At 42.2% G+C, this 12,524-nt stretch overlaps 1 protein-coding gene across 1 annotated transcript in view; it reads left to right on the top strand.

The window, feature by feature from the left end:
- The window catches only part of tmpoa (thymopoietin a), a 21,048-nt gene extending 11,332 nt beyond the window's left edge, over nt 1–9,716 (top strand). Inside the window, exons 4-6 of the mRNA XM_046071831.1 lie at nt 1,366–1,481; nt 5,525–5,619; nt 8,600–9,716. Of these exons, the coding sequence (XP_045927787.1) occupies nt 1,366–1,481; nt 5,525–5,619; nt 8,600–8,993 (605 nt within the window). The 3' untranslated portion in view covers nt 8,994–9,716. The remainder of the gene's footprint in view (nt 1–1,365; nt 1,482–5,524; nt 5,620–8,599) is intronic.
- The last annotated feature ends 2,808 nt before the right edge of the window (nt 9,717–12,524 follow it).

Below are 12,524 nucleotides of genomic sequence, written 5' to 3'. Positions count from 1 at the left end.
AGTGTTAATGATAACAATCGTAATGTTAATGATTATAATAACAATAATAACAATAGGACTAGTAACAATAGTTGTAGCAGAGGGTGTCGAGCAGGAACACGGGGGCAGCAGGTGACCCGCAGCCACAGATCCAGACTCCACAGCTCCAGAGCCAGAAACACCTGCAGGAAGTGATAGGAGGAGAGAGGAGAGGGACGAGAAAGCACAAGACTACCGGAAAGGGGAGAAGTTGTGTTAGTAACATGCAATAATGGGATGAGGTTGCATACAGAGGGAGAGAAAGTAGAGGAGAGAGGAGCTCAGTGCATCATGGGAAATCCCTCGGCAGTCTAGGCCTATAGCAGCATAACTAAGGGATGGTTCAGGACTCACCTGAGCCAGCCCTAACTATAAGCTTTATCAAAGAGGAAAGTCTTAAGCCTACTCTTAAATGTGGAGATGGTGTCTGCCTCCTGAACCCAAACTGGAACCTGGTTCCACAGGAGATATATCGGGCGCAATAATGGAGAGCTGTCTCCCGACCTCTGGCCAGTGCGCCAGTGGAAACGCACACATTAATTGTAAGTTCTTTAAAAGTAGATACTGACTAAAAGCCCCAAATCCTTTTGGTGGAAACGCAGCCTGTGTTTTTGAAAAACTGAAACCTAAAACACGTGGATGTCTTAAAAGTATTTTTTGCATTAAAGATAAATGCACTGGCAAGGAAGTGTGTCAGTCTCTGCCTGCACCTAGTCTGATGTTGGAAGCTAAGCAGGGTTGGGCCTGTTTGGTAAAATCAAAATGTGACAGTGCATTGGAAACAAATAAAAACAAAACAAATCATGACATGCAGAATAATGTGACATTAATGAATTATAATTTAGATTCTGATCAGGGATAAATAAAGAGATGTGGAAACTGAAAAGATGACTTACGAGTACAGTGTAAAGGCTAAAATCTACCCCCTGCTCTACTGCAAATCATTCATAACATAGTAAGGACCAGCCCACCAGGAGAAATCCCGGCTTAATGAAGCCGTCAGTGTCACTTTTCATCAACAGACCAATCACAGCCTGGATAGAGTGACATTTAAAAAAGGTTAATGTGCTACAGTAATCTGTAACATGTTGAACTCATTCAAAATTAACTAATGTATCTTTGACAACAAGGATGTGGGTTAATGATTTGTTGAGCAAATTTCTTTACTGTACTTAAATCAGTGGAAATTAATGCCTGCCTGGAGGGTAGGAAATGAAAATTAAATCTGTGCTATGCCATAGAAAATGATTGGCAGTAATTGGCATTTTTTCTTAATAACCTAACGTGTGTTAAACCAACCTATATGTCCGTCAAGTAGCAGTGTGTGACTGTACTGTGTTTTGTCAGAAATGACTGCAGCACCACAGCCTGAGGCCGAACCTGAACCAGCTCCTGTGGTAGAGAGACCGCTGAGGAGCTCCGGAAATACACCCATCACCACCCGCAGCAGCCAGCACCACTTGGTAAGAAACAGCTCTTCAACAAGCCAACTACACGGTTATTCCAAAACTCAGCCGTTTGTTCAGGACGGGACTCTTATCAAACATGTAAAATCCGGTACAGATTTGATAATGTACAGTCAAGTTACAACAACTTCCTGTGTCATGGCGAAGAGTTTAACTTTGCCGCCACGCCTTTAAGTTTTACAACATGGGAGAAGTACATTACAGCATAAAACGTCATTTCCTATTGCCAGCAGGTGGCTCTGACTTTGAGTGAATATTGGCTTATGGATGTGTTCAGAGCAGGACTTTTGTTCTACTTATCAAATTTGGGGCAGATGTGAGCATGTGAACACCACACCACGCCATTCCACGAAAACTCATCGTCAAGTACAACTTTTAATCGTCAATGGGTGTAGACTGCTCAGCAAAAATCTGAAGTCGGTCGGACTAAATCCCTAGGAGGACTGTTTAAGTACGGAGTGTTTAAATCATCCAAAAATGATTAATTCATTAAACATCATTTCCTGTTGCCAGCAAGTGGCGCAATGACTGTGGGTGAATGTCGCCATGTACATGTTTTCAGAGATCTGAGCATGTACAATAAAGTTGCAACAACTTCCTATGTCATGACAAATCGTGGAACTTTGCCGCCATGCCACCCCCACGCCATTAACTGCAAACTCACAAGTTTTACAACATGGCTTCATCAAAGTGTTAAGGGTTTTCTGGGACAGTTCTGACGTTGATATGTCCAACCTGCTAGGAAATTATAGTGTAAAACGTGTAATTTCCTTTGACGTTGAGTAAATATTGGCATATGGATGTGTACTAGGGGTGTAACGGTACATGTATTTGTACCGGACTGTTTTGGTACAGGATGTTCTGAACGGTGCACATGTGTACAGAATGCAGTTTTTAACGTCATATATTAGGCTTGTTTTGTGTGCAACATACGTAAATTTCGAGTTTCCACACGGATATATTAAGTAGCGGACCAAATCTCCGCCTTGCGGCGCTACATAAGCAGCACACTTAAGCCCAGCCTCTCGCTAACTAGAAGTGACTTAAGCATCATGGCCAGTGCAGAGAAGCCACTGTACTTGTTTTTCTCTGTTGTTGCAGTGACGTTCTGCAACAACGTAGAAAAACAAAAAAGCCTTTCGGCATTTAAACAGACTTTAAACTTCGGAAAGGTATTTTTGTTTTTTTTATCTGAGCAGGCCTTCAAGCTGGCATTTATAATGCTCATTGACGGAATAAAAGAATAAGTATGCTGCACTGTAACCCATATTATTATATATATTTTTATTATATTCTATTAGCTATGTGGTATTGAGAATATTTTATTTAGTGGAGAACTTGTTAGTAGTTTGCAGCAGTATTTTATTTCTTCTTTTTTATTTTATATAATTTATTTATTATGTGTAATTTAGAAGTTTGTTTTAATTTCAATCAATTTAATGTAACGCATTTTTCTTTTTGTCTTTTTTTTTTTCCCTTGCTGTACCAAAAATAAAACGAACCATGACTTCAAAACCGAGGTACATACCGAACCAAGATTTATGTGTACCGTTACACCCCTACAGGGCGTGACTCTTATTAGTGGGAGAGCTGTAGCTCTCACACTTTAGTTCTCTTTAATTGTCTTCTTCATTATTTATTAGTGGGAGAGCTGTATTGTGTCTTCGCTCTTTATTATTTATTTATTTATATATTTATAATATATAACCCCATTTCGGCTTCGATCTTCTCCTGCACCGTTTGTCCTTTGTTCCAACTTCAAAATGTACACTGCTCTAAAAAATAAAGGGATCACTAAAATAACACATCCCAGATCTGAATGAATTAAATAATCTCATAAACCGCAATGCCTTGCATTCGCGGGTTCCCAGCCTCACTTGGGCTTGGACCCCTAATAATCCCTCCAGTTTCAATATAGACCTCGCATGGTTCATGCTCGGGCCCTAACCATAGGCTGTGCTTGACCATTAAAAACAGCTTTTTTTGTGGGAGTAGAATGAAGAGACACACGATAAAGTTTGTTATAAATGTAATAAAATACTGGATAAAGCCATCAAGTTGGTGGCTGTGGCCCAGGAGATAGAGCGGGTTGCCCGTTAATTGGAAGGTCTGTGGTTCCGGCTGCATGTTGAAGTGTCCTTGAGCAAGATACTGAACCCCGAATTTCCTCTGGTGGCTGTTCCCCCAGTATATAAATATGTGTGACTGGTGATGTAGTGTAAAAGCGCTTTGAGTGGTCAAAGACTAGAAAGGCGCTATACAAATACGGAGCATTTACATAAAAGAACTCCAGTATTAGGGATGCACCGAAATGAAAATTCTTGGATGAAACCGAAACAGAATATAATGAAAAACTGAACAAGTACATTGACTGCTCCTTTCGGTCGCTCTCTCCCCCGCTTCTCCCTCAGGATTTCTACGGGGAAGGTGACTTAGGCTTTCTTTAGCCGGTCACCAGGAAGCTCCACATTCACATTTTGTCTATTTATTGATTCCTTTTTACCTTTTGCATAAATTAAATAGTCAAAATGTGCTTTTTACTCAGTGTTTCCCTCAGGATTTGGAGAGACTATGGTGGGTGAGTCCAAGGCCCAAGAGGGTTCAGGAACGTAAATTACATATGTCCATTTACTTTAAATGTACACATGTTATATGTTTTATACTTTCTATGAATAATCCAATTAAACTTATTTCCATATTGTATAGACACCTTATTTTGAAAAACAGACATCATGTGTATCGTTGCACTAAATTTCGTCCTAAGGTCCAACCCAGTTTGATAAATAATGTTGTATGTGGTTCTCGTATCGCGTAACATGAAGACTTCATAGCCTGTCAGCTCCTTTTTAATATACAGTCTATGGTCAGCTCGCGCTGGTCTTTCAGTGGATTTACCATAAAGGCTTAAATACATGTGCACTCCAAATTTAGGTGCAGCTAGCTTAATCGCCTTCTCATAAACAAGTGACAAACAATCAAAAGTGGGTCAGATTGTTTGTTGCCTTTTCTATAAAGTCAGAAACATATAGTGTGGGTGAGCTAGGAGACAATTTAGGAGAACAGTGTCTGCAAACGGCGATTTTTGCAGAAACCCACTGACTGATGAAAACTTAAGACAACAACTCCGGACCCAATATTTAGCGTAACTCAGTACTACACCCAGAGCAGGGACTATTTTGGGGGGGGGGGTAAAATAAAGACCCTAGAACTAAATTTAGACCCTGGTTTCTGCGGTGGAAATGCAGTGAGTTCCTCCATAGGTTCCTAGTTCCAGGGTATAGTTTCTGTGGTGGAACCGCGGCTCATGTCACCTTTAACCCCAATGTGTAACATTTCAACCATTAAGAGACTTAGCCTGCTGGTGTCTGCACCAGGGCTACAACTCTACTCATACATCTGTTGTGGCTGCGTTTCTTTCTTTTCATCTATCCTTCAAACTGTTTCTCACTGACACATGTATCTGAGTGGTACATAGGTTTATTAATGATGAATTGTCAATTGTGTGTGCAGCTGTTGAGGGTCACTGCAGGGACAATTGTGTGACAGCTGAACTGTTGGCTCGTTAAACATCCTTTATCCACAATCACACACGGTTTATGAGCAGGAGTGTGACCTTCAAGATGTCCTGCTACATAAAAGGAGGCAGCAGAAAATCACCAGCCTTTTGTCCATATGCAGCCCTGTGAAGACCCTTGGCAAGACATCCACACTGTCCAGGGATGTGTTATAGTGAGACAGGTAGACTGTTACACTGCTGGGACTGTGCTCAATAGTAAACATGTTGGTGGTTCCGGCCTTTTGTTTGAAATGCTCACATGGTGAGAGGCGTCTAATATTAGGCAGGGGACACTCTGCAGGTCCAAACATGCACCTACAGCTGATTGTAGTGAAGTATTGAGTGAGAATTTCCACTTTGCATTGGAGTCTATTTTTTAAAAATCTGGTAGAATGATTTTGACAAACTTCACTGGTAAGATGTATTCATAAATGGTTGGTGTTGGCTCATTTAATCATGCTCTCCATGGTTGTTTTGTCTTCAGGTGGAGAAGATCACAGCCAATGACCACAGCCTGAAAGTGGAGGATAATGATGTTCTAAAGGAGCTGTTCCCTAATAACAGTCCAACAGGAATCACGTAAGTAACCTGGTGGTTATTTCTGTTATTAGTTCATGCTTTTTTAATTGTCTAGAAAGTAAAAAAAGAAAAATGCTGATCACAAGTTAAGAGACTAATGTTTTCACCCAGCAGTCAAATATCCTTACAGTGTGTTCCCTCAGAAAGCAAAGGTAATTGGGTTGCTCGTGTGAATTTGACCACTGGAATTTTTTGTTTGCTTGCACGAATAAACACAACCCACGAATATTCGCCTTTAATTGCAATGAAATATCAAAAGGATGCTGTTCGGATCGATCAGAGCTATGTTATGTTAACTTGTTTCATAGTAAAGTACCATTGCTGGAACCATGTAAGAGAAACACATTTTCAGAACCAGGTATTTCTTCCTTACTTTTCTCCAAGGAATCTTCATTTCTGTCTGGTCTATGACAGTGGAGGTTGGAAACTCGGTGTCTTAAAAGCGAGAGTGAGGATAAATCCACTTTTTAATTCCAGAAGTAGAAATTAAAAGAACTCTGAGCTCCTCCTGCCAGAAAACGGCTCTCCCTGTCATTCAGCTGCTGCTTGTTGGTGAACAGCGACTCTGTCACTCCACTCAGTCCTCCCCACACAACACTTTGCAAAGCGACTCAACTCAAGCAAATACTATAATAATAATAATAATAATAATAAGAATGTTGCATTTTGCATCATTTGCATCTATTCACGCCTTTGTCTTAACTTTGTATGTAATCGCAGTGTGAAAAATTTGCTCCACTTTCTGTGTGAACACAGTTTGAATAATGCTAACTCTTGATAACACAACAAAAGCAGCAATTCCTCACATTTGTGAAGCTGTAACCAGCTTTTTTAATTTTCAACCTCTGAGCTAACTGTAGAGGAATCACAATTAAACTGTTCTGAAATGTAAATAAATACATAAATACCTGTAAATACATTGAGATGTTAACTTTAGAAAGGTTCAATGAAGAAAAAAATAAACAAAAAATTTGATTGACAGTTTAATAAACATTTTTATTGCTCCAGCAATAAATCATTGCACTTCCATAATGTTGGGGGACTCACAAGAGACAAGGTACAAAGTACAAGGTACTGTATTAGTCATTATACAGCACAAGGCTGCATAACAAAACAAAATTTGTAGTTCCTTCATGCTACACACACAACATATAATTAAGTGTAGGCCTATATTAATATGGTAACATATAAAATAAAACAATATATACAGTTATTTACATGCATACATACACATATACACCCCAAACATTCTACAGTGCATTTTTTTGAATTTGTATCTGGGTTGAGAACAGCAGCAACCTACAGAAGCGCATTGCATTCACCAAAGAAAAAAAATAGACACCGTATCTCATAATTACGAGATCCAGATCTCATAATTACTAGATAACGGTAAAGACATTCACAGATTCGAACTTCCGGGATCAATAACTCATAAGCAAAATGTGTTAAAAACACAAATGTACATTTTCACATAAATGAGTCGTCCTGGGAGTGGCACAAATGACAACACTGTTATAAGCTGTAGTGTCTCCAGTATCACCCCACACACCAGTGATATCCTGCTTGTGATACTACAACACTTAGCCTTATTTGTAGAAATATAGTTTTGCATAATTTTAAAACTCTTAAAAGTGAAGTTATTGAAGAGAAAAATTATGCAAAACAATATTTCTACAAACTAAGTGTTGTAGTATCATCAACATGAGGTCAGTGATGCCTGGGGTGATATTGGATCTTATAACAGTGTAGTTATTGAATATTAAAATAGGCCTACCTAATATTAGGTATGCAAAAGTAATTTCCCCCCCCCAAACTAAGTGTTGTAGTATAACTAGCAGTATATCATTCATGTGTAAGGTGATGTGGGGGGCACTACATTGTATAAGTGTGAGGTTATTGAACATTTCTGCAGTATGTGTTTTTGATGTTGCACTTTGTAGACGGTCCCTGCGCACTCGTCTCACAGCCGGCTGCACATAGAGACCGATGTTATTTGTGCTGTTGGTAGGACAACTCATTTATGTGAAAATGTACTTGTAGCTTCTTGTCTTATTAACTACGATAATAAAGAGGCGTCGTTTGTGGTTTTTAACACGTTTTGCTTATGATTTATTGATCCCGGAAGTTCAAGTCTGTGAATATATTTCCAACTTTACTGAACTCAGTAATAAATGGAACTTTCCAGTTATCTCCTAATTACGAGATCCGGATCTTGTAATTATGAGATAAGGCATCTATTTGTTTTTTCTTTGGTGAATGCAGTGCGCTTCTGTAGCAACCAGATGATGATGATAATATGAAAGTTTCATCTTCACAATAAACAGTCTGACATTTGGGGAAACATCTTGACTGCGTTTGAGAACCAAGCATCATCGATGTAAAACACAGAGTCCACTTCCTCTCATCTCGCTGGAATCTTGCACTGACAGCTTGGAACATGGACCATCTGCCAAGTGCTTAATCCAGGATGTTGATGGGGCAGGTCTCTGTAACGATGTGGGGACAAAAGTCTCTGAATTCTGTTGTCTGGTCAATGTGAGTCTTATTTTGTCCAGATCGGCTATTTAGGAGCAGAATTAAGTCCAAGGTCCTCATCATTAATAAGAAAGCTTGAGCAGTAGCAGTAGGAAAGCTTTCCTCTGCTTCTACTAATCCTGTACCTCAACTCACAAATACAAATCCAGTACTAGTGCTCTCTTTTCTCTTTTTCCATTTTTTTTTTTTTTAAATTGAATGAAATGTAGGATCCAGGTTTGACAGATGAGGTCAAGTTTGAGCAGTTTGGGCTACCAACGCTCATCATACATTATTTAATTGTGAGCGCTTTGTGACAAGAGAAATGATCACTTCAGGCTTAGTAAAGTGCTGTATGTACTTCAGGTGTGAATGGAAGCTATAAGATGAACTGTGTCTTGAGAGATAAAAAAAAGTTTCCCTCCCCCTCAGAAAACAATGTCAGTAAAATCCTTGTCTCTTGCAGTGCCACCTGTCGACACCCTATTAGAGGAGCAGCTGGTCGCCCGCTGAAGTCCAGTGACCTGTGGAATGATGAAAATTCACTCTTCTCTTTAAAAACCACCAAGACTACTAGCTCCTCGTCCTCTTCCTACACAGAGAGCCGCACTGTCAACAGAATCACCAGCTTGCCGCCCTCCACCTCCTCTTTCCCCACCTCCTTCTCCAGGCATCTGTCTGCAGCCCCCCTTGCAAGTCAGACCAAAGCAGTGCACCGCTGCATGTCTCTGTGGATAAAGCTGTTCCTGCTCCCCATTGTGGCTGCTTTCCTATTCTTGGTTTACCAAGTCATGGAGACCAACACCATCAACCCTTTTACAGCCCCAAACACAGAAGTGGCCAGCGGCAGCACAGCATAGAGAGCACAGGAAGGGCGAAAGAGCTTACCTACTTGTATTCTCTTTTTTTTTATGTGTGCGAGAGTCTTTATTGTAACCATTTTGTTCACAGGCGCTATGAAATTACCTCTGACATTTTGTCCTTTTGTCCTAAAGATTTTCTTCAGTCAATCCCTTAAGAGAAGCGATGTTGCCATTTCAGTGACACTCCCAAGGATTTTCAATGCACGTTGTAGAAGGACAGTACATAACCTCTGCCGTTGCTTTGCCCGTTCCTTTGCCCGTTCCTGATCTTTGACTCAGTCTGTGAGGTTACAACAAAGCCAGCCAACAATCAACTTTCAGAAACACACAGTAGCTCTCATACATTTTTTGGACTTGCATTTTATTGCCATGTTATTTTTTTTTATGTCATACTTGTATTATGTGAGTGTGTTTGTTTGTACTGAATGTGTGTGGTTGATGTGTTTTTCACATTTTGGCTTAATGTCTGTGTTAGTCATTATAGACCTTGAAGATAGACGTTGAACCTGTAATTTTGCTTTGTAATTTACTTGACCATCTGTGTTAATGAGACAGGGAGGTTTGTTATTGTATAATCCAAATGCTTATAAATGTTAAAGCCTATACCAGTATTTTCTTAATATTCTCTTCTAATAAAAGTGAATGTATCGGTGTATTTGACTTAATTATATATTCACTGTCAAATATCAAATATCCACTCAATAAACTATTGTATTATTACTGTGCCTGTAAGAGCATTGTATTCATAAAAATAGAACATTTTTAAAAATGTCAAGGCAACTATACTAACAAATCTTTTTGATTTAAGATTAAATTGATTTGTTTTTGTGGGGGTTTTTTTTCAATTCATTTCATTCAATTCATTATGTGTAATTTTACTTTGTCACAACTTTTGAGTGCTAATTTACTTTACTGTTAAGTTATTTTAGGTTAAAGTAATCTTTGGTTATTACCAACTTGAACTTATAAATTAATTAATTAATTTCGAATCTGTACATTGTACCTACATGGAATTTAAAGTTTCTAATTGATTTCAGTCTTTGCACCAGCATCTAAAGGAATCTTTGGAATTATCACATTGTGTTTTTTTTATTAATTATTTTCATTATTATTTCATTATCAGTCAATCTACACATTTTTTATTAATGTGCAATCTACACATTTTTTATTTTTTATTATTAATTAATGATTGAGTGTATTTTTAGAATAAAATAATGACTGATGTTTATCACACATACTAGTCAAAGACCATTCATGAGAAGTGTGTTGAAAATGCACACAATGCAGTTCCCCTTCGAGGGAACTCGAACTGCGTCGGTTACGACACTATGGGAACGCCTCTAGACGAAGCAGGTCTGAACGTGAATGAAATCACTCCAATCCTATTGGCTTGTTGCTAGAACGGTAAGGTGTGACGGAATAACCGGAGGAGTATAAAGCACACCTGTACACACTCATCATTAGCTTTTTTCTATTCAGCAGGCGCTCTGTATGTTGTTTGAAGAAAGTTCCAGTCCTACAAGCAGTGTGTCTTACCTGAAGAAGAAGTCTACCAGCATGTCCGGCAATCAGATGTACAGAAGGTGTGTTTTTTTCTTGCCCTCGGTACATCACGGATGGAGATTCTCATGAGATGTGTGTCTCATGTTTGGGGATGGAGCATGCCCGGAGGTCTCGAGGGGGCTGCTCGCGGTTTGGATCCGGAGACGCTGCAGCAATCCGACTCCGAGGAGGCGGACGTGCTCAGCGTAGTGGACAATGACTTCCGGGTGGACAATGACGTCCGACTATGACGTGCTGCTGGAGGTGGTGACTAGAGCCGTGGCTAAACTCAACATCAACTGGCCACAGGAGGAGCAGACACCACAGGCTAGTGGTAAGCTTGATGAAAGGTTTCTTAAGCACCACGCGCCACCTCCACGCCGGTCTCTGCCATTCTTTCCTGATTTACATGATGAACTGAGTAATCATGGGGCAGACCCTTCTCGACACGGCTTTCCACACCCCTATCACTGAACTACAGTAATGTGATGGGGTTTAGGGACCGTGGTTATGGGAGGATGCCTCGGGTGGAGGATGCGCTTACGAGCTATCTCTCCCCTCGACTTGCGTCCTCCCTGGAGAAGCCGGTGTTACCCTCCAAACCATGTCGCACCACATCTACGCTTGTGGGGAAGGCGTACATGGCAGCGGGCCAGGCAGGTGCGAGCTTGCACACCATGGCGGTGCTTCAAGCCTACCAAGCCGACCTGCTACAGGAGATGGTTCAGAGGGGGGGTCCCTCTGAGGAAGATCTGGCGGAGCTTCGCAGAACCATGGAGCGTTAGACGCAGGGCGAAGTGTTCCGCCAGAACCTCCCTCGCCGGTCTGGACCCAAGGCAGCTGAGGCCCCACCCCCCCCCGGAGGCCGATCGAGGTCCCCTCCGCCGTGGCAACGGGTGATGTTATCCAGCCGTTTACACGTTCAGGACGCACCTGCCACCATCGAGTCCACGCCGTACTGCCTGCCCCGAGGGTCTGCAGTCAGGCGGCGTTCAGACTCACTCACCGTGGATCTTCGGCGGCTCTCCCCTGCCGTTCTGGGGCTTCAGGGTGTGGTTCTTGGACATCGTGATCGCTCCTGGATGGCCTGCCGTGGCGGGTCCCTCTGAGGAGAGACCTGCTGTCCCAGGCGCAGGGCCAGGTTCTTCACCCTTGCCCCGCCATATGGCAACTGTGGGTCTGGCCCCTGAGGGGGCACAGTACCTAGAGGCGGGTCTAACAGCCGGAGCAGTCGAGACCCTCCTCAGCTCCAGGGCCCCGTCCACATGGAGGATGTACGGCCTGAAGTGGAGTGTTTTCTCCACTTGGTGTAGGGAGCGGTCGGTGTTACCTGCCCGGTGGTTCAGGTACTTGAGTTCCTCCAGGACCGGTTCTCTGCTGGTCTTTCCCCTTCCACCCTCAAGGTGTACGTGGCAGCTATTTCATCTTTCCAAACTTCCCTTGGTTGTACATTTCCTCCGTGGTGCCCGGAGGATGAGACCTGCGACTCGGTCCAAGGTTCCCACTTGGGATCTGGCGGTGGTTCTTGGGGCGTTGGCTGAGGCCCCCTTCGAACCCCTGGAGTCAGCTGAGGCTAAGCATTTGACCCTCAAGATGGCCTTTCTCCTTGCTATCACCTCTCTGAGGAGGGTGGGGGATCTCCAAGCGCTTTCGGTTTCCCCGCAAGCCTGGAGTTTGCCCCGGGGAATATTAGGGCTATCCTGCACCCTCGTCCAGGATACATCCCTAAAGTGCCTTCTTGTGCGGCAGGGTCCACAGTGCTGCAGGCATTTCATCCTCCACCTCATGTGACGGCGGAGGACGGGAGACTTCATCTGCTCTGCCCTGTCAGAGCACTGAGTGTTTACACTCTGAGGTCCTCCCGTTGGAGGAAGGCTGACCAGCTGCTGGTGTGTTTTGGGTCCCCCAGGGCTGGGCTCCCTGCATCCAAACATACTATTAGCAACTGGATTGTTCAGACTATTTCCCTGGCCTATCAGGTGCGCG

The sequence above is a fragment of the Micropterus dolomieu genome, linkage group LG16 (genome assembly GCF_021292245.1).
Source record: "Micropterus dolomieu isolate WLL.071019.BEF.003 ecotype Adirondacks linkage group LG16, ASM2129224v1, whole genome shotgun sequence".
Lineage (NCBI taxonomy): Eukaryota > Metazoa > Chordata > Actinopteri > Centrarchiformes > Centrarchidae > Micropterus > Micropterus dolomieu.
The sequence above is the reverse complement of the archived record's forward strand: the minus strand, read 5'-3'. Positions and strand labels throughout refer to the sequence as shown.